General features: G+C 30.4%; 1 protein-coding gene across 3 annotated transcripts; it reads left to right on the top strand.

Annotated features, from left to right (window-relative positions):
• The first annotated feature begins 16,574 nt into the window (after positions 1 to 16,574).
• On the top strand, positions 16,575 to 23,745 carry LOC132739404 (serine/threonine-protein kinase SBK1-like). 3 transcript variants are annotated; one of them, XM_060727102.1, is made up of 2 exons: positions 16,575 to 16,785; positions 22,182 to 23,745. In XM_060727102.1, exon 2 carries the CDS (start codon positions 22,271 to 22,273, stop codon positions 23,306 to 23,308), a length of 1,038 nt encoding a protein of 345 aa, XP_060583085.1. In that variant the 5' UTR covers positions 16,575 to 16,785; positions 22,182 to 22,270; the 3' UTR covers positions 23,309 to 23,745. The 3 variants fall into 3 exon arrangements, with proteins under 3 accessions (XP_060583085.1, XP_060583088.1, XP_060583086.1); XM_060727105.1 differs by lacking the exon at positions 16,575 to 16,785 and adding an exon at positions 19,687 to 19,786; XM_060727103.1 differs by lacking the exon at positions 16,575 to 16,785 and adding an exon at positions 19,793 to 19,942.
• The last annotated feature ends 226 nt before the right edge of the window (positions 23,746 to 23,971 follow it).

Raw genomic sequence — 23,971 nt, 5'->3', positions numbered from 1 at the left:
ACTTAAGATGGCAGAGCACGGCAAAATGACAAATAAAATTGCGGTTTCCAGTCTTTCATTAGAACTTTCCATGAACGATATTGTTATAATCCCTACTGTCGTGGACGCTTATAGCACCGGCTTAAACAAAATCCTCCGTGATGTTGCTAACGTTCCGTAGCATAGGCTTAAAAAGAAACATTATTTCTTTTAACCAATGATTAACGCCCAAGTGCACCGAATTAAGCAGTTCATTCACTTACAATTTAAGTAATAACAGGATAATTAGAATTCCTTCATTATACTATAAGCAAATTATACCATTGCTAACGGACAAATAATGAATATACCTTATTGTTTTTCAAATTATATTTCAGTGCAGAAAGTGTTTTGATATAACTTAATATGACAATTCAAATTCGAATCATTTTAATAAGCTGGTAATTATAGAAGTTCCTACCGATCTATGAAATATTTCTATTATCAGTTCTGAGGCGCTTTTCACCAAACTTAATCCAAATCGAATAATATAATTTAGTGTTGTTGCATATGTTATCTATCAATATTGTTTTCATCATTAAAAATTAAAACATACGGACATCTGGTTAAAAATGAATCATGTCCACACTGTTAATTTTCGTTTATTGTAGATTCTAAAATCGTTTGTGATTATATTGCAAAGAAACCTTTGCAGACAAAACCTTTGCGGACATGTTGCTTTTTATTTCATCAACATTATCATACATATGAAGGCGAAACTGAAATCAAGTTAGACAAGCCTAAGAGTTCACATATTTTATTTATGATAATTTGTATCAAGAACTGCTTGCAAGTCTATTAATTTACTTGACCATAATCACACAATATAAAGTTACACATAATATTATGGCTGGCTCTTATTGTTCACTTTATTGTTTTTTACATTTTGGCAGTTTTTAACTATTATTGTTCATCGATGAAAATTGTTGAAAATTATTCATGATCTAGTACTATTAATATAATAATTCGTATCATTATATGATAAAATTCTGGTCCTCCTTCGGGACAATTTTCTCCGATCATTTTTTCTTGTCACAGGTCGTGAAAATATCTTTTTTCAGAATTTTCTGTCCCAGAATTTAGATTTCATCTGACCATTTTCGTATTTTTGTTGATGTGTGAATGTACTGAGTTTTGGAAATATACGTTTAATTGATTATGATTACTGAAGATTATGTAAACTGGAAAACCTCAAGATAGTGAGTTCCTGAAACTACACAATGCAGCCGAAAGGGTGTTTTGCTGAGTGATTAGTGCTGTAGTTACGCTCCCTTCGCAGCTCACTGAATACACTCACGTTACTTCAGAAAGTGAGCGATAGTGGAACATTCGACCGATGCACAGGAGAGTATGCTGTATGGAACAAATATGTTTACTTGAACATTTATGAGTCAGACAGGTATAAAATATAGAAGACTGGATAATTTCCTACAATAGCTCTTTATAGTTAACTATGCTTACTGTTGCTATTAGATTTCAAATATATATATTCCATTTATGTTCATGACAACATTGAATTATAATGCAAATTATAAAAGCTTATAAATCAATCAATATTTGATGATATATATAATGTTTAAACTTATATATCAAAATGAAGTTCTTCAGATGAGAATTAATTGAAAAATCCCTGGCTCATTTGAATTTTTTAATAAATATACATCTTAGGCTGTGAGAAAAAAAAGAGAAAATTACTTAATTTTTCTATTCTTGGTTTAAAATTTGTTAGTCTAAGATGCATTGTCTGACTAGTTTATATCTTAGAAACTGTCCAATATGCTTTTTTCAGATATATGAATAATGTCATGTTTTCACGTTAGCGGGAAATAAAATAGTAACATATACGTGTATACGCATCACTGTTTTGTTTTCGAAGTGTCAAAAAACATGTAATTAAAAAAGATAATCAAGAAGTCTGCAAAGGAGGGACTATCTTAAGAGGCATTATGGGCAAAATATATAGATAACATATTTTTGTAAATGGTGATTGTTTTTTCAGTTGATATAAAATCAACAATTAACAGTTCTTGTATTGCATGGTTTACATTTTAGATACTGTGTTAAATTGAATAACTATTTTGAACATAATACAAATAGTTCAAGTCACTTCCCAGCTTAAAGCTCTGTAGTTATTAGATATTTTGCTCCCTACTTATTCAGTGATACATTGTCACCTTTTAAACCAAGAAAAACGGCACATCAAAACGTGCAGAGATTTACATGATAAATAAATAAACTGAAAGCCACTTTACTTGCTAACACGTGTGAATATGTATAGCGGAAAAGCATTACTTTATTACATGACGATGTTTAAATTAGGTTAAATAATTCATACGGATTGCCTTTCTCGCTGTTTTAATGAGAATATATGGTGATTCTATAATTGGCTCAGTCAATATACTTAGCATTTAGAAACATGCAACAATAAAACAACTCTGAAACCACTTAAACGTTTAATTGCCGAGAAAACAAATATCATATTTTCTTTTCCATTTCCGGAATATATGGTTCTTATAGATCTAAAATATCTAGTTCATTGGTTTGATCGATATCGTATTGCAGTAGGAGGGTCGCAGAGTAATATGAGTTTAAAAAAATTTAAGTATACAAATTATGACTTATGTATTTTCCGATGATATATATTAAATATATACAGAATTGTTCAACCATATTAGAAAGCATGTTTCAATTGCGCGTGCATATCGATAATATGTGATTTTCCGTAAATTTCGTAGAATTTGAGAAAAAAATTAGGAAAAAATTCTGGAAACAAAGTGATCCCTCAGAAGCATCAATCACAACAAAATAACATAAGAATTGCAGACTCGGTTTGATTGAGTCTGCACATGAGGGACAATGAATAAGTGCAACACCCCACGCCCCCCAGCACCGGCCCGAGCGGCACTCAACTCTCAACACTTTATAGTGTTGGCATCAATGATCCCGAAGGACCAGAAAACATAACAACACTGAAGTGAAGTAATGGGCAACTTTTTACGGCTGCCACACGGCACTTGACACCTGCTGTTTTGAAGTACAAAATTCTGGAAACAAAGTGATCCCTCGGAAGCATCAATCACAACAAAATAACATAAGAATTGCAGACTCGGTTTGATTGAGTCTGCCCATGAGGGACAATGAATAAGTGCAACACCCCACGCTCCCAAGCACCGGCCCGAGCGGCACTCAACTATCAACACTTTATAGTGTTGGCATCAATCATCCCAAAGGACCAGAAAACATAACAACACTGAAGTGAAGTACGGGGCAACTTTTTACGGCTGCCACACGGCACTTGACACCTGCTGTTAGGAAGTCGAGACATTAGTTTATATGTGAATAAATGTTTTTTTCTGTGAGAACATGGTCTGATTTCAAGACATCATATATTTGCGTCAAGTCGTAAATGGTTTCTTATCATTCATCTGTTAGACCAAATGATATTCTTTAAGAAATTGATGAGAAAAACAATTGTTGTCCTATTGTTTTCACTTTCTCAGAAGGTCGATATAAATGATGTCACAGAGTGTAAAAAATTACAGCCGTTTCATTTGGAAAAAGTTCAATACCGGTTAGTCAATTAACTGGAATACACTGGAGGCGTAACATCGTCAATAAGTACCATATCAAAGAAATTTAATTAATAATAGACAGTTTTTAGAACTTTATAGTTAAACATAGAAGAATTCAAGTATTACTGAAATACTAAAATGATCTTATTGGTATTGAAGATTATATTCATTTCAATTCGAAATGGAAAACGTGAGTTGTTCTTAAAATAGAAAAGGAAAAAAAATACCTTACTAGGCATGTAATTTTCCGCTGACACAACCGACACAATGAAACTATAGTTATCTAACCATTGACGTCATATTGTCAGTTGGCATTGATAGTTGGGAGCATTTAAATATATATACTTTCTTGTTTTAATTCTACATCCCTAGATGTTATCTTTGCTTAAAAAACTCATATAGTGCTTATCGCTTTTATTTAATTCATAGAGATATTAAAGTGCTCATATTTTAGTTGGCAATTTAAGCAAGTTGACTATATTTCCAAAAGATTTGCTGTTAGAATCGTGATTGACCAACTATCGATATATGAAAATGTTTAGAAAGTACAAAAATCTACCTAAAATATAAAAAGTCGACTCCACTCTTTTTATAACTTGAACTTTTCTGATAAATTCCGATGGATATTTATAAAAAAAATCATTTACCCACTTGAGATATTTATCGTTCATGCGAAGTAAAGTATGAAATTGAAAAATAATGGCTAACTGTAAATATATTTTGACTTGCGCCTGTTCCTTTGAATGGACATAATATCACTTTAAGTTACATTTTTAGAGTATTTTCTACGTTTATTAATAATATTTCTTTCTCGAGTTGTTAAAAAAGCAAACCTCTTGAATTACATAGTGGGTCAAGTAAAATAATAATATCAAACACAGATCCTCACATTTTGCATAACCAGATAAAGCCATTTTCAGTTTGTTATCTCCTGCGTTCTTTAGCAAAGTAAGCCAATTTAAGTATTAATGGGTCTATTTATATGACGGTCCAAGCTCTATTTTATTAATTTGTGAAATATAAAGTATCGTGTTTAATGTTGAAATATGTCACCTACATCATCTCTGTGTTGTGTTAAAAATATTATTTACCAGTATCATAGACTTTATTACATTTCGTGTTCAACAATAAATACTGCTTTATAGATAAACGGGCCTTTAACGTGGTTCCAGAAAAAACCTCTGCTTATTACAGTTCAATGGGCGTGAGTTATATTGCACTTTGCATTTTTTCAAATGGACAGTCTCGATTAAATCATTTTTTAAGTTTTTCTTTTCAATATTTTGTCTGCTTTGCAATATACAACTCGCCCATGAGTCGTTTCTCATAGATTTGGTTTACACTCTGAAGTTCGAAGTGTATTTCTACTTTGTCTCAAAAAGGATATGAATATTCCAAGCACAACAAATATTATAACAAAACAATAATCACTTACAGTTTTCTAGATAATAATCAATACATAATGTAACCACATTAATTGAACACTGAGTTTAAATTCTATAAGCTTTCATTTGCAATAGAAAATGCGATTTTATAGGTAAGGAAGACACGTATAGAATAGTCTATTAAACCTAGATTATATCAATTACATGAAGAAAATATCAATGTTATTTTTAATATACAGTTATTTTCACCACTTCACAAATATGATTTGTTGCTTGAACACAACATAAATCTAAATTTCTTTTAAACTTAATGTTAATGTACTACGCCTTAAGAGGAAACTCTTTTTGACATTAAAAAGCTGTTGTCCTTAGTGAAATAAAAAAATGATGTGACCAGGCTTGATAAAAATTGTAAAGTGATCTGAAGGTGAAACGTATTGTAATCAAAACTTAGTATTTTCCTCAGCACCTCATCATGCTTTTTATGAATCCTGAAGCATCTGTATTTGTCAGTGCGCGTTGAAAGTGCATCAAGTATTTTTTATGTATTTAAAAAGCAGACATAGAGGATATTCAAGTTTTTTCTATAAATACATGATTTATTTTCATCGAGTGGTATGAAAATAAATATTTCATGAGTGGCGGTAGCCACGAGTGAAATATGGTAATTTTCATGCCACAAGATGAAAATAAATCATGTATTTATAGAAAAAACTTGAATTTTCTGTTTATTATATACATTTTTCTCTTTCTGGACATTAAAATTTGAAAGACTTTCCCATAAATATTGAGTACTGGCAGAATTTAAAAGAAAGTAGTCCGGCAAGACACCAGTGAAAATACGGAAAATATGTTTCACTGCAGTGAAAAATAAATTTTTACAGTGAAAATACGGAAAATGAAAATACGCATTTTATTTCATCAATATTTCTCAATATTTCATTTATAAGTATATAATAAAGTTAAATCTTTATGCAATATGAGATCATATTTCTGATACAACAGCAGACATCATGTGGAAAAGGTCGTTCGATTCTCCTTGAAACGAGTTTATAACAATATACCTCTCAACAAAGAAAACCGTAAATTATTGTGGTTGCCTACAATCTATATGTCATCGTTCAACAAAATACCTAAGAGAAAAGAATAATGAAACTTCGCCAGCAGTACAAATTATATTCAGTTCGCACACCATGCCATTTTCATTGTTCTTAAGGTAAACATACTTGAATAGTTTATCAGTGTTGATAGCTTCTTATATAAATGTTTATATGTTGTCTGTTTATAAATCATCCCTATACTAAAAGAAAAAATGCTTACTTCTTCCGAAAATGTTGAACCAAAAGAATTAAAATATATATCAATTAAAAAAGAAATTAAATCAGATTGTGCTGGATGTTGATTGTTTTTGTTGAAGCAATTTACACCATAAAATAGTATTGATATTTTGGCACATCAATATGCATTTTATAACAAACTATCTATGCAACATTATACGAAGTTCAGAAAGGCAATACATGAATGCCAGGATGATTGAAAAATCGTTCAATCTGATCAAAAGAGATTATGCGATTGCGTTCGTACAAATAGAAAATATACCTAACTGTCTTGCATGTATTATTGCAGAACATCAAAATCGATTTCAAACTACATGTACATCATCTATACAATATTTTGATTGTCAAATCTGAACATGTCTTTGACCGATTTTAATATCGCCCACATCAATTCATGCATTTGCTCCAGCTTATGAAATATATTCTTTATCTACTGTGAAAAGCCAAAAAAATGTTCAAATCTAGTCACAAACGAATCTTTCTCATGCTTGTGTTTTCTGTAATGTATTTTGTTTAACTGCGTATGAATTTTGGAGACATGTTTTGGTGACAGTTCACAAACAACAGCCTATAACCGATCGAGAAAAAGAAACTGAAAACACGTTTTTTAGTTTGTTTTACAAATGTAGTCAGCAGTCTGAGAGTTCTCATATTTTATTCCTGATATATCAAGAGCTGCTACTAGTCTATTTATTTATTTATTTGTTATCGCACATCCTGAAAACACACTTATGGTTTATTCAAGTATATCCTTAGTATGCTTTTATTGGGAGCTGCGTCTTGTGAACGTCGTCCATCATTTTAGATCTTTTTTGCGATGTTTTTAAATATTATTAGCCCCGTAACTTTTTGATCATGATTGTTGGCATTAACAGTTTAATTATTTTTAACTGTAACAGAACAATCTCAACATTGTGACATTTTTTTGTAGCCAGACGGTAAATAATAATACAAAATGCAACAGAAAAGCTAGTGTTTTGAGCAATTAGTTCTGTATGCTACTGTAATGTTTACTTGGGCGTCCGTGACTCAGTCAGGTTTAATGACAAGAGGTTTGGATAATTGCCTTCAATGGCTCATTATTGTTAATTATGTTTACTGTTGCTGAAAGAACAAAGAAATAAATTGATGAGTAAATAACTAAAAATGTCTTCGCTAAGAGGGCACTTTCTAACTGATTCGAGTATTTAATGAAAAATAGTTTGGTATTGTTTGAAAAACATAAAAAATGTATTTACCTGATATTTTAAACAAAACTAAACATTCTCAAAGGAAGTAAGCTCAAATAAAACAGTCCATTGAATGATTTAAAATGTATGCGAGCCAGACTTAGGTTTCATAACCTCTAGTCCCTTTCAAAATTCTATTTTGTTTCTCGTTTAGGGCACAATCATTTTTATTGATTGTGGACCAAACGCCGCGTTTTATGGTTTTGTACGAACATGTCAAATTGAAGATTCTATGATTAGATCACCGCCGTACGAAGACATCTGCATATGTTTCTTACTTCAAAATTTCACCAATACATTTTTAAATGTTCAATTTTGCTAAAGCCGGCGCTAGGGGGCATATTCCAGTGCCGTGCATGAATTGGCTTAATGAAACCGAACCTGCAATATTTTCAATTTCGTTGTTGTTGATGTTTCTCAGGAATTCCGTATTTCTTTAGTTTAGCCTAAAATTAATCATAAAAGATTGTTCAAGTTGACGGCTCAATGTCTTATGTATAATACAATTAAATAAATTCGCTGGAAGACACATACTTACTTTCAATTAAAAGGTTAAGAGCACGCTCCTCATGTAAAACAAAATAACAGAACGAATGAACGACATTAGTATTTAAAGTATCTGTGAAATAACTTACATTAAAAGCATTGCGTAACTATCAAAATGTATTCAAAATACTAATACCTACATAAGCTTGTTTTCTAAACCTGAAATATCTAAGTGACATGTACGGACAAGAAATTATTTCATAATACGGATTCCTATTTCTTTTTTTTTTTATCAATTTTTTGCAGTTTATTTTCACCATTAGAATTCAGAACCTAATTATGACACAACTCTCCAGGATAGGTTATTAAACAGATTTTTGTAGTCGGTATCTGCTCAAAGTCACGTTCAAGTGATTTCCTTCTTTAAGTGAAAGTAATGAGAAGAACAGATATGTTTTACTGATAATGTTTCTTTCTATTTTCGGAAGGTTACTGGAAAGGAGGTCACGGAGTGTAAGAAGTAAACACGTTATTCCTTGGAGAACGTCCAGATATTGTATTTATGCATAATTCGACAACAAAAACAACTATTGAGGCTGGCTTTGTAAATTAAATGATAGTTTTTTATGATAAAACCTCTCTATATTTATTATGATACGCGGGAAAACGGATTTATTTTCTTTGTCGAGTCATCTAGTTTGACAATGAGTACTGTTCAAGGGTATAAAGCTATATTTTATGGAAAATGTTTATACAAATTTATCAACAGTAAAATATATATTGTTTCCACAATCTTACGGTCGATTCTCAAAAGAGTTGTAACACAGAATGTTAGCACACATGAATATTTTACGTAAACAGAGAAAAAATGTTCCGGAATAAAGTAACATTCTGCTATTTTACTTAGGGTTTTATCTATTTAGCAACGAGTTCGTTTATGCACTGTAACACCGCACTTTGGGGTCAAACGCACTTTGGGGTCCGACCCCAAAGTGCGTTAAACTTCGCACCGCACTTTGGGGTCCAACGCACTTTGGGGTCAAAATCGAGAAATTGACCCCAAAGTGCGTTAATATGCTACATATCAACGCACTTTGGGTTCAAAAGGTCTAAAGGTGTCATCTGAGTTCTGCTTAAATACTGAGTACTGACTTATTTTCTATCTGCGACATTGGATTATTTGAAGTGGAGTTCAAGATGGCGGTCAATACTTTTGATGCTTAAGTGATAAAAGTGTCATTAATTTTACCACTTGAAATATATAAAATTGTGTTCATATAACAAAATTACGGTGGCATAAAAGTGACATTTGCATTTTTTTTGTTTTTAGTTTTGTATACATATTTTATATTAGTGTCTATTTTGAAAGGGCTGTTGATTGGTGATCAGTTATTATTCATGCATATGCAACCACTCAACCCACCCCCTGAGAATTAAGAATTATGAAACTTAGGTCAATTCCTTAGCACATCCAGATAATGTGCAGAACTTATATGCCAGGTGTGCCGGCTCAAGGTCGGGGTCACACCTACAGGTCAAAGGATAAAGACTTTGGTTCCATGTCCGCTCCTTATCTCCGAAACCCCATGAAGGATTTTAAGGCACCTTGTGACAAATGTTAACCACATCGAGACCATGTGCAGAACCTTTCTTTGGGTTACCTCGGACTATATATAAATATATATATTCTAAAAAGTGTTGTTATTTTTTTTTTTGATACCTCCAAAAATGAAAATGTTGGTATTTGCAAATGGTGTACTGTAATTTACAGATGGCGAAGTGTTTGAATATGGTGTTTTACAAATGGTGTAATTATCCAAACCTCTACTTTGCAAATGGCGTCATGTAAAAATATGAACGAAAAAAAAAAAAAAATAAAATATGTACAAAAAAACTAAAATAAAATGTGTATGCAAACTAAAAAAGAATATGGATGCAAAACTAAAATAAAATATGTATGCAAACTAAAAAAGAATATCACATTGTATGCAAAACTAAAGAAAAGTATGTATGCAAAACTAAAGAAAAGTATGTATTAAAAACTAAAAAAATATGAACGACAAACAAACAAAAATATGTACGAAAAACAAAAAATAAGTATCAAAAATAAATACAAATGTCACTTTTATGCCACCGTTCAAAATACTCTAGTACAGAAATTATGTATTCATAGAATTAAAAAATGTAAAAGATGCTGCGAAAAATATCCCGTTCTGTCGGTCATTTACTTGATAACTTTTGGTGCCATATTGAGCCCCATTTTAAATATGTTGGGAATGAAATAAAAAGAAGTTAATACTTTTTTCCAAAGAACTATAAATATACTCTATTGCAATGTTCTGGTGAAGCATCAAGTTTCTCGATCGGACTATAAATAGTGATTTTTACAAATACATTATTAAGCTTATCAACAAACTCAAGGTTTTTTGTAAGCTCCGTAACAACCGTTCGCCAGAGGCTTTTTATGGGAAATCTTACATACTTCTTTAGAAAGAGCAAACATGAATTTTATAATGTTAAAATAATGGTATCAGAGAAATGTAAGATGCTTGTTACCTGAATAAAGTAGCGATAAATGTGAAATTATTTGTCATAAAAGAAGTCAAAACACTGTGGTATTTGGCTTCCATATAAAATACTAATTCACTATAACTGTACTCATCATTGCCAAAAAGCAACAGGCCAATGTGTATTTTTTTGGATAATATAGAAGAACATCAAAATAAAAAAGCTTTTAAGAAAAACAAATAGAAGCATAATGGGCCTTTAAAACGTTATTTTTAACCCTCGGGGGATCGGTGAGAATTTTACATTATTCTGAAGCTCCGCTCTTAATGTGCGACTACTAAAATAGTTGATATATTTAGTTCTGTTTGTACGGACTACTACTTAAAGCCGCATGTACACCTAGTCAAGTTTCTTTTATGTCACGCTAAATAAATAGCTCTTTCAACATATTATCAGGCACATTTTTTACTGAAATGTCTTACTAAGATTTCCCAGAATTTATACCTTTGTCTATGCTAAGACTATCATATTTCTATAAAATGTGTTAATAAAAAACGGGAAAATAATTCATTTAGCTAAAAACAATGGAGTTAATGAAAGGTGTACATTCTTTTAAAATAAATGGAAAATTTGAAAAAAAAATATTTTAAGCTAAGTTATTGATACAAATTCTTTATTAGGTGATTTATTTGGTGAAAGTTCTTCACTTACTTATCAAGACCATTTAAATCCCAATTGATTCTACTATAATCAGGGCACATGCTTGTGTCTATTTAATACCTTGGTTTTTTTGTTTACCATTGGCTTTGACTACAAATATATTATTTAAAACATAATGAACATAAATTTTTCTATGACCCCAAAGTGCGGTCGTTTGCCTGATGTTAAAAAAGGCATATGTACCTGTTTAACGCACTTTGGGGTCGAAATTGGACCCCAAAGTGCGTAACGCACTCTGGGGTTGTACCCCAAAGTACGTAACGCACTTTGGGGTTGGACCCCAAAGTGCGTTTGACCCCAAAGTGCGGTGTTACAATGCACCATTCGCTTTTAAGAAAATTTACTACCATATTTAGTTCAAACAACCATTTTGGGAAAAATATTTATAAAATTTATACAATAATTTTTGCAGCAGATAAACATGTAAAGCATTATACACTTTAAGCTTCAAAAACACGTAAAACAGAATAATGATAATGGTTTTCTAGAAAACTAATATATTATAATATCTTCAATATCTAGTCCCAGGTAGGCCTCAACGTTGTATCATCATATACACACGTTAATCCATTTTACAGTCTTGAATATGCAGCGAAAACTTGAAATTGCTATGTAGCTGTTACTTTACAAGCAACATCCCAGACAAATAAAGATAATCCGTATTATTAATTCATGCTCATTCAAGCTTGTTCGTGCAGTTTATACTTTCTTCTAAAACCTTAATGTCTATTTCGTCTGAAACTGTTGCTTGCATCCAGAAACTCATCATTGTTAAACTATATAATTCTTTTGACCTAAACCGATTGATTAGAGAGTTTTATAGCGTCAGGTACCAAGACAAGAGATTGCAGGTTAGATATATTGCTGGTTAGAAATTATACATTACTGACTAGTGTTCCACTGAATATGAGGTGATATTTCCCGGAAGATGACATATTGACCACCGAGGCGAGGAATGACTTTCTGTCGGTGAATATCACATCATATTCAATGGCTCACTAGCCAATAATTGTTTTATATGAATAGGGTAAGGATTGAAATAATCACAAAGAGTACAACCTGAAACATGTTCAACATTTGCATGATTCGTTGAAGCGAGGGAAAAAGACGCACGTGTTAGGCGTGCAACGGCAAAGCGAACATACAAACGTAACGTAAACGAAGTATATACTCATCATTGCAGTGTAACCTTTAAGTATACTAGTAAAGTAATGATATTCATATCGAGAAATATAAATGCGCACGCGTAATTAACAATCTACGATGTATGGTCATTGAAAATAATTTAAGCCTGGGGAAAAACTAATTTAGCCAATGAATATGATGCTACACCCTGTTAATATGATTTAGATATCGGGTAATAGCAAGTAACACTTTAAACAATTATACATATTGTTGCACTTAGTTATTTCCATGATTGGTCATCATCATACAGAAATAGACTTTAGATAGTGTGTTAATTTCTTAATGTAACATTTCCGCTTATTTATTGCGGAAGGCAGCAAATTCAAACATGCATGAACACTTTTTCTTTAAGTGGTTAATTCAAGAAGATAGAGGTTTAAAGTGTATGCTTTGATTTATATCATTTTCCTTATATTAGGCTACAAAAGGAATTGTCTCCTCTGCTTTAACAAATAAACTCAAACTATTTTTACAAATATTTCGTTGTTACTGCAAGACGTCAGTCATGAACTCTTATATATTTGCGTGTCGATGTTTCAAGTAGGTCATATAATTTTGATCGTCTTTACTGAGAATTTTATGAGAGTATCGATTCATTAATTGCTTTGAAGATTCTTTTACTGGCTCAGTCAATATTCTTAGCATATATTTAAAGTTACATATTAATTTCTGAAACCAGTTGAATTATAATATTGAAAACAGATGTATTTTTTCCTTTTCCTGCAAATGTGGTCATTACAAATCTAAAATATCACGTTATTTTAAATGATCTATACCGCATAGCTGTATGCTAAGCACAAAGTCATACGCTTTCAGAAGAAAGAGCATGTTATAATGCTTTTTATACTTTCTGTTAATTTAATTAATTGCCAAATAATCCAACATATACATGATGATATATTGACTGTCCATTTTCTGAAATGTGATACTGTAATTTACAGATTCGAAGCAGGGCAAAAAAACTTTTAATCATATTTAAATTGTTTCCATTTTAAAAGATTATTGTACTGTTCAGCAGTTTGGGGTATATTGGTTTAATAATACTATAATTAAGTAGGACTTATAGGTCAATGGGCCGGGTTGTTTTTGTTATGTATTTCTTTTTTATAATGTATTGTGGAAAATGATAAATGACACAAATGTCACTTATAAAAACAAATTTACTTACTTACTTAAACTTATACAGAATATTAGAAAAACCCCACGTTTCAAATTCAAATGTTTATTGAATTTATATGAAAAATGGTTCATTACTATTTATGTCAAAACTTAAGGAAACAGATTGGGACACCGGTTTGCGTTCATTTTTATTGATTTTATAATTATGTTCGGATTTTCCAGGGGACATGGGGTAAAAGTATTTGATGTTCAAGTCGTAAAAGGCTTTCTTATCATTTTATCTTGTTAGTACGGGATTGATATTTTCTTTTAAAGAAATTTGATGAGGAAAAAAAAAAAACAATTGTTTTTTTCTTTACTTTTTTATCTTTTTTTCAGAAAGGTCTGTATAAAAGAGAGTCATCGAGTGTTTTATGATATTAACAGAACGTAATTAGTTGGAAAAAATTCCAAAATTTAGTTCAATAATATTCAGCATAGACTAGAATCACACTCGAAGCGTAATAAAATCGCTATTTCCAGGTAGCAAATCAAATAAATGAATTGAAATTGGACTTTTTATAATACTATTGTTTAACACAGAATTCAAGTATTTCATTTTTTACTATAATAATAAAACAAACAATGTAGTGTTAAAGATTATCATCTTTTTTTCTTAATATATTTTTCCAAGATTTTCTTATCATGTTCCACTGGAAAAATCGATACAGATTTTTGTCTAAAGATATATAATTATTTTTGTCATTTTGTCAATTAATAAAATTGTAAATTGGTAGATATCGTGTCTTGTTTGTATTTCTTTACCGTGGTACGTTTTATATCCGTCATATATGTCTATCTTTGCTTATTACGGTCAGAAATATAATCAGCTAATTGTTATTGTTTAATATATATGAAATTATATATGATTAGATAATCAGAAAGATAACTTAATAAATTAACTTTTTCAAAATATATACCATGCAATTATTTAATTTACATGTTGAGTGTACCTGCTACGTATAAATCACATTTCTTTCCTACATTACCATTTGCTTTGCTAAACGCATAACATTAAATAATGATATCAGATTATAAATGAATACACATATTCTCTATCATTTGCATAACCAAAATGAATATCCTTGATTTTAGACAATGCTTAATAACATATACATGCAATTCTTTACTTTCTGTTATCTATATAGAAGTTTGAATATGCATTGGGCCATATTACTACACCCAGGTTTCTATTTTTCGTGGCATATCAGATAAGCTTTATGTCATATTTTCTTTTGGCATGTATATATTAAATATTTAACATCGTAATATGGTAATTTTGTATCATTGATTTTAATACATTTGGCACTGCTCATAGCGGTGCTAGGAGCCGTCGTAAAGGTTTCCTACTAAATGGACTCGACTTAGTCTGCACTTTTCATATATTTGATTTGTCTCTATTTTTAATATTTGTGTTTTTTGAGAAAAATTTTTTTTGTCGTGTTTATTTTATTAATATTTCATTAAATTTTTAATTTCATTTTGTTTTTATTTTAATTTTAAAAAAATAAAGATAAATAATTACAATATGAAGTTCGAAAAGTATGTATCTGCCCCCAGACAGGAAAAATGAACAAAAAACAGAATAAGTTTTTTAATAAATCGTATGCGAACAGCATATTGATTAAACAATAATATTTTACATGCATGCATAAATATGACTATGTAAAGTACAGCAAATGCTTATACAATGAGCATTTATAACTTTCTAGATTTGAATCAATATATAAAATAAAATCACATTGAGTTCGTTACTAAGTATGAGACTATATAAGCTTTCATTTGCATGAGATATCGCAGTTTGCGATGTAGGAAAGACAAACAGAAACATTTGTTCTTTGTGAATATCCAGTGTTTCTTTCTCAGCAGAGGTTTTGATTTTTAGAAGTGATATTAATACTTTTAGAAAATGTCGGTGTTACCTTTAATAAACAGTTATTTTTACAGTGGATAAACAAGCCTTCCACGAGTATAATATAAATGAATATTTCTTTCAAACAGAATATAAATTTACATTAGCATCTTCGGTTTGAATCAACAAAGTTGTTGTTCTTAATGAGATAAAAAAAATGACGTGACAAAATGTAAAAAAATGTTTTTATTGAAAGTTTAAATGATCAACAGTAAATTTTTTTGAAGTCTTTTTTTCCCAATTTTTTTTGTGTTTAAAACATTTTTAGTGATTACATCTTCCGATAAATTTTTTTTAAATTTAGAATTAAAAAAACATTCCATGTAACCCAATGTGAAAAACAATATTATAAACAAAGTATATAGAACGCATAACGGGGTTTATATTTTAAAAAATTTTTCACCTTTTTTGAGTATAATTAAAAAGAAAAATAAATTGTGAAAATTTAAATAATTGTAAAACCCTTGCTACAAACATTTCCGTGTCAAATTGCATATATCGCTAGTAAAATAACATATAATATGATTTGTGTAACAGGAGGAATACGATAAATAAGATTTTAATTGCTTATTTAAAATATCTGTTTAACTGTTGAATGAATTTATTATAAATGAGCGATGTAGACAAAGGAAGTTGTTAAATATGGTTAAAGAAAATCAGAAATAAACATACATACGTATCAATTTGGATGTTTCAAATGAACTTTTGAAGTATTTTCTGTTAAGAAAGTATTTCCCCAATATAGATTTCCATTTGTTTTTTAAAGGGCGTGAAGAAATATTCAAACTTAACATTCAAATATACATTCTCAATTTGTTGCAAAATTAGCTTACAACCAAATTGCTATATCTGGACTAGTTTTTAATTAGGCTGTTAGATTCCTGGCATCATTAAAAAAATTTAAAGTCACAAATGCCAAAGGTATAAAATCTCCTATAGGCGACCTTAATTACTGCTGTATGAACGTTTGGGAGAGGACGTCAACAGATGTTAGCGAGACAGAATACCAGTCAAATAAATCGATAACCGTTCTGCAGATATAATAGCTTCTCCCCGCATAGCAAACTCAATATCAGTTACATGGTCGACTCGCGCACAATCGCTTTATAGCTGTTTTACCAAATTATATAGAAAAACGTATGTTATGTTATGCTAGTGTACTACAAGGATATAACAAACGTGTGAGAATTGGCTCTGAATCAAAACACAATTCTTGGCAACGTCATTTTACTAAGTGTCTGCTACAAACACGGGATTTATGAATTTGATAGAAAGGTTTGTAGATTTTATCACTATTTATCATTTGAAAGTCTGTAAAACAATGTGTGATGAACTAACTAAGATTTACCATATCTTCTACAAGATTTACTCACTGCATTAGGATAACTTTGTCAATTATTTGAATGAATTCAGACTAAAAAAGAAACAATAACAATTGTTTCTGAACAACCAAAGCAGAGCAAACGACATTTGTTAGAATTTTATATTTTAATTTTCCAAATTCTCATTATTATGACTGTGATATTGACTGTCATATAAGAAAGAAACATTTTAAATAGAGAGATACAACAATTTATGCTTTTGATTTCAGACGATGCAATCATAATGTGTTATATCAAACTGTAAAATTGTTTCGGATCGATGCATTATCTCATTTGTTTAGTAATCATATCAACAAATATTTAGTCATTAAAATAAGATAATTTTACCATCACAGTACTGATTATATAAACATACATGCATATCAAATCTAGTTTATACATATCAATACATATCTAACTTATCATTTTACTAATATACTTGGATAAAACAAATTTAAGCATCTGAAATGTTATGCACGACGTCATATAACAGGAATATGTTCACATTTTTATGTTCGAAGTAATAGTTAACAATAATTCTCTTTGAGATAGTGATTACGGAAAGAGTTTCTAAAAAAGCTTTTCAAGCTTCCTACTCAATCCGTACTATTTATTATTTGTCAATTATCATGTAAATGTAATACTTATAAATAAAACATTGTTTAAACTAATAATTCACCGTCACAAACTTTACTTCAAAACGTTTTATTAAACACCTTCGCTGTCTTATTTATAAAATTAGCTTTTCCTGCTTTAAACTTTTACCCTTTATTGTATTTCCAGTTATTTTTTATTAATTCCACAAAGCAGACACGCATTTCTAAACTGTGATGGTTCAATAAAAACTAAATAAAAAGAAGAAAGAAGAAAAATAATATTGTACTGAAACGTTTTGAATTATTTTCGATTAATTTATCGTTGTAAAATGGACACAAAAAGAAAATATACATCTTGATAAACAAATGCAAAACTATATGAGTGAAGATATGAATGTAACAGTGGTGGTCAAGAATTATGTATCACGCTAGTCGGTCTCATGTAAATGACACAGAGACATTGTGACGGTCAGTAAATGACATTCAGGACCACGTTTAGAAAAAAAACTGTAATGTAACTTTCTATTCAGATGATCATTAGATCATTTTCCAAAAGAAACAAAAAGAAACCAAAAAACAATAAATCAACCCGACGTTTGAAACTCTCTAGAGCTAGAAAAGACTGTTCCTACGGACTAAATAGTCAAGTATAACATTTATATCTACAATAAATGTCGATGAACTATAATTAATCAGAGTTTATGTTCCATGTGCCCTATAAATACTTGTTTACAAGATTAACAGTAAAAATGCAAAATAACATTTGGTCAAAATAGGACAACATTGATCGAAAACATAAATGACGGTGTGTGAAGCAGCGAATTCGGCAACACAAACATTTCAAAATACCAATTCAAGAATTTAAATAGTTCAACCATAATTATTATCCGTGTTTCACACGAAACATAAGTACTTAAATGGTAATAAATTCGCGGAAAAATGAGGTCAGAGTTTTCCCTGAGGAAATTATTGGTAAAAGTAATCTTTGTGATCGATTTTAGGAAGAATCCGAAAGAAACAGCGATGTCTAAATGTAAAACCAAGGCTTCATAACGATTTGCTGTAGACAGAAACTTGATTTATAAAAATAGAATATTCAATTGCATGTATTTGCATATTTGTGTAGGATGTCGTCTGCTGTAACATTCTTGTACAACATGGAGAAGAAATTGATTTTTACTATTCACGATATTTTGATAAAAAAGCTTTTAATCTTGTACATTTTTGCAAATTTTGCGGTTATATGAATAGGAAACTTTGACGCTTACATTAAAATAACTCTGACTATTACATAAATTCACAATTTAGATATCATGTTGATTATGGGTTGAATAATTACTTTTTTCAATTCAAAAAGTCAGATGTATTGCAAACTCTTTTTTTCTAGCCATGAATATTTTACTATTTTGCACTTCAATCATGGAAAATGTTTCCTTAAAGACATGGTGTTTCTCCATTATATCAGAATGTTTGATAAAAGTTAATATACAATGTATATAAGTATGTATGTAATCATCTGATGTGAACTAATCATACATTGCCTTCACCTTAAATGATCTGATTAATGCTCTATACTTTCTGCTCCATGTCTAACCTTCATTCCGAGAAGAAACATGCTCGATTTTCTCTCGTCTCTTAACGTTACATATTTTCAAGGACGAAACATGTGGTTCCATTACATGCATAAACATTCAAGATAAAATAACTGGGTTCTTTTTATCTTGAACGTATGTGTCACAAGTCAACTAAACTTTACAATAATTTTTTGATTTAAAAATAAATTATAAAATTTTTTAAAAAACTTAAGTTAATTGTATTTTTTGTGTTCAGCAATTTTTTTAATAATTTTTGTTAACCTTTTCAGTTTTGTTTAAAGGGTTTTTTAGAATGAATAAGAGCATAAACGAAAATTTTAAAAAAAGACAAGAACGAACGAAAAATTATAAAGTGAAACTAAACAGTTACAGATAACAATCATGAATATTTAAATATTTGTAACATTAAGAAAGTATTTGAGATAAAATGCAAAGATTTAGAGGTATAACGATGATCGTTAGCAAATGTTAAGAAAGATGCACAAAGCGTTCAATTCTGTTCGAATTGCTGTTTTACATGTTGTTGTGGTATAGAAGTGTTACAGTACAGGTATATAATACATGGAGAACGAGGAGAACGTATGATGTAAGGAATGATGATGATTCATACAGTCTTCATAGATTGATTGCACGTGTTAAGACTATTTCTGATTAATATATAGGTTATGACGTTAGTACATCAGGCTACCATCAAATCGTTCAGCAGTTTTCTACCTTATAGCAGGTATGCCGCTAGGAAGAGAATTTTTCATAGAAAATATTGCCATACAGATTGGCTGATTTTAATGTGTATTTTATCGGAGATAAGACATATGTAAACTTCAAAAAGGAATATCTAGAATAAGAAAAGTTTTAAAGAAACTTGGAATATGAAAATATGGTAGGATTATTTTTTTTCAACTGAACACTTTTATATATAGATATATAATTTCCTAAATTTTTTAATAATATGATTTTAGTAAATAAAGTTATAATAATAATTTATATAGGTTAGCTGTGATATTATTATAGTTTAGGTAACGGTCGTTGTTTGTTAGTCAGCATTAATGATATTTATCGAATTAATGCTGACTCAACAACCACTAACCTAGTTATTAAAATTATGTTTTGAATATTTATATCTTGTGAGTGTGTAAGTAAATACTCTGAGTTAACGGTATAATTTTCCAATTAAATAATTGAGAACAGATTAAAAAAATAAAATAAAACAAAGCATTTGAAAAATGGAACGATCTCATTGGACAAAATATAATTTCAACCACTAAGAACCATAAATGATATCGAAACATAAGTAATTTGCTGTCATGGTAACTCATTGATCAAACAATTCAATCAACATATACTGTCATCATTTTTGCGTCATTACTAAACCTTGTCTGCAAATAGCGGATCTGGATATTTTTCGATTTCATCGTCTGTAATTGAACGGCAAGACACCATATTAAGATTTTTATATAATTCTTGGACACTTCATTGAACACGAGCGTGAAGTAATCATATTAGTTAGTTATGTACTGTTTCGAATATATATCATTGTGATCAGGTGTAAGTTATAGCTAAATGTGTTGGTTTAGGTTATGTTTATTCTATACAGTCTTGACGTTTAAGTCATATATTATTAATTCTGATTCCGACTGTGTGTAAAAACGTTGCGTGATATGCTGCTATCACTTAATAATACTGCCACATTGATACATTCACCTTTGCTTTAGGCATATTGGAAACCCTATAATATCCCTTTGTAATTAAATAATAGAGACTTAACACTAATGGGGTTCGATAATCTATAATTAGATAAATGTGTACTGTTAGATATTCACTTTGCCTGGCTAATTGAAACATTCTTTTTTTTTTTCCTGATGAGTCCTTAACCTTCAACCAGCAAGAAGATATTTATGTGTCTCTATTAAGACTATGCTATATAAATGAGATACGTGTTCATTACAGGATGTTAATGAATGTTCTTCAATTGTTGGCATTTTTATAACATTAGTTTATTATCTGTCAGAGAAATAATTAGATTGATACTGATGGTATAGATGGATGGCTATGAAATAATTAGTACTTAACTTATCAAGCTTATACTAGAGATTTATATATAAGTCCATGTATCAATTATTTGATAAGTAAATGTTAAACATTGTTTTGCATTGGTTTCTTTGCTTTGCTTTGGGTTAATTGTTCTTTTATTTTCTAAAAGTTAAAAGCGGTCATGGAAGGATACACCCCTGTAGTCAGACCAGAATGTAATTTTTTTGTGTGTTTTTTTTTTTCCACTAATATTATTGGTCATTGAATGCGTACATTTAAAAAATAGAATCCGAGACTAAAACATTAAACAAAATCATTGGGAGAATAAAAACGCATTTAAACGCATTACAAAGTGAAAAGTCAAGTTGAAACATAGAGTGTAATTAATTATGTTCGTTCATTGGCACGTTTCAAAGTAGGAAATAAAAGTACTGATATTATTTGGTTGCGTGCAATTTTATATCTCTGGGCAGAAAGCATTGCTCTATCCGCTTGAGAATCATTTCATGATGAAATATCCTAATTGATCGTCCTTAATAGGCTTTATTTTTAATCCTGATTCAGTTGTTGTGTGTACGAAATGATTTATTTACGAAATGTTTCAATGAACTCATCAGAAGTTGTACTTAAATCAGACCAATATATTTTTGTCCGAAATATCAAACTTGAATGGATTGGTCTACAAATTGCACTTTTTCTATACGTATTTAAGATATTGATAAAAAAAATAGAAATTGTTATTTGGATAGTCTTATAAAATATGTTGATAGAGTTCTACAGTAATTTAGTATGAACATACATATGATGAATAATAATATAATGTATAACAATTTATAATCTATGAATATGTCATATCCGATCTAATACAAAAGTCTTACCAACAGCATCCATTTATAATTAATTTGTGCTTTGTTGTCGTGTATGATACTTAATATTATCAACATAATTATTTATTGTATAACATATTATATCTACATCTATAACCAGTAACAGAAAGCTTAAACAAGCTTATAGTAAACCAGGTAAATAATAGATCATGTTTCCCTCAAACTATATGAAAATTATCACTATCGTATTTATCATTTCAGTAAGACTGTGACGTCAATAGCATAGCATGGTTCTGTAATAAACTGTTCGTCTGGGCGATCAATTCCTGTGAAGTCATATCAGACAAACTATGAGCATGCCGAAATCACCGCGTTCAAGTACTTCTGATAACCTTCTTCAACTGAATCTGAAAGACCACTACGAGGTTCTGCGAGACCTTGGTAGAGGCACATACGGAAAAGTAGTTCTTGCAAAATGCATGGAGACAGGAACAAATGTCGCTTTGAAGGTATTACCAAAAAGCTCCACTAAGCTACGAGAGTTTCAGAGGGAATTTCAATACAGTTATTTCTTGTCTCCTCACAGTAACATTGTCGATTCATACAATGTAGCCTTTGAAACTAGAAGTTCTTATGTTTTCGCGCAGGAGTTTGCTCCTGTTGGGGATTTGTTCGATGCCATTCCGCCACAAGTTGGTATGAAGGAAAGAGACGTTAAACTGGTTGTGAAGCAAATAGCATCAGCTTTAGAATTTATGCACAGTAAACAACTTGTGCATCGTGATATTAAACCAGAAAATGTTTTGATTTTCGAAGCAGACTTTAATAAAGTGAAACTCATGGACTTTGGAATGACGCGGAAAGACGGCACTGTGATAAGAAAAACAAACGGAAGTATTCCGTATACACCACCTGAGATTTGTGAAGCCGTCCGGAATGAAAATATAACTGTTTCAGCAAGTGGGGATGTTTGGGCATTTGGAGTGCTTTTATTTTGTATGCTTACCGGAAATTTCCCTTGGGAAAATGCAGATATTGGTGATATATACTTTAGTGAATTTGTAACTTGGCAGCGTCGGAAAACTTCGAAAATACCGTCGCAATGGAAAAGGTTTACGCCTAAATTTCTGAGATACTTCAGAAAAGTTTTAGATATAAAACCGGAGCGACGTTGTGATGTGAAAGAAATTACTAAATATCTCAATGACAATTGGTTGCTACCGTGCCGCAATTCAGACGACTCAACGGAAGAAGATGAGGACGAGTGCGCATCCGGAAGTGATCCAGCGGATAACTTGGCTCTCATCCTGCAAAATCATGGTATTGATACAAAAGTTGACAAACATTTGAGAGACGTTAGAATATCAGAATGGTTGTTATCTCTGTGACTAGTAAAAGACCTCCAGTCGTTACATCATTACCATGCTAGCAAAATTCGGTGCTTTCTTTGTGACTCAAGCGTGCGGTTGGTGTTAGTGACGCTGACATTTATAAGCGTAATTGTGATGCTATTTAAGTGATTATCGTGCAAATATATAAATCTATTGTAAATACAATTGTATTGAATTGTTATTACCGGTATCTATGTATGAAACAATATAAGTATAGGCGATAAGCATGTGTCATTGACGTCGAGTTTACATTCCTATTTTCACAAATTATTATGTTATGAAATAAACAGCAATGTATTGTATTGTCTATATCAAGAAAATGTAAAATAATACTAAAATACGAGTATGTCTATTCCAAAAATATTCCTCAATAGATAAATGCTTTACCTTTACAGAATTACTTTGGTTTATGTAATAAATCGATGAAATATGAATTATGTTTTGTAGTTATCAATTTATACATCGTTTGTATGTTTGTATTCCCCTGGTACCATTGCACTCTTCATGAAATACAGACATGATTTAAATTAGAATGTACGTTGCCAAATCAAAGAGTCAATCAGATATATAGTTGTATATTTGATTTTATATTCTGATATTTTAATAATCTTCAAATATGAGATAAGTATAAGAAATGTATCCTTTCCTTTATGCTATAAT

The sequence above is a fragment of the Ruditapes philippinarum genome, unplaced genomic scaffold, assembly GCF_026571515.1.
Source record: "Ruditapes philippinarum isolate M1 unplaced genomic scaffold, ASM2657151v2 ctg19_1_1_1_1, whole genome shotgun sequence".
Taxonomy (NCBI): Eukaryota; Metazoa; Mollusca; class Bivalvia; order Venerida; family Veneridae; genus Ruditapes; species Ruditapes philippinarum.
Note: the sequence above shows the minus strand (reverse complement) of the source record. Positions and strands in the feature narration are given on the sequence as shown.

Bases quoted from the DNA above. Each gene is read 5' to 3' on its own strand.
- LOC132739404 (XM_060727102.1), top strand. From the start codon at position 22,271: ATGAGCATGCCGAAATCACCGCGTTCAAGTACTTCTGATAACCTTCTT.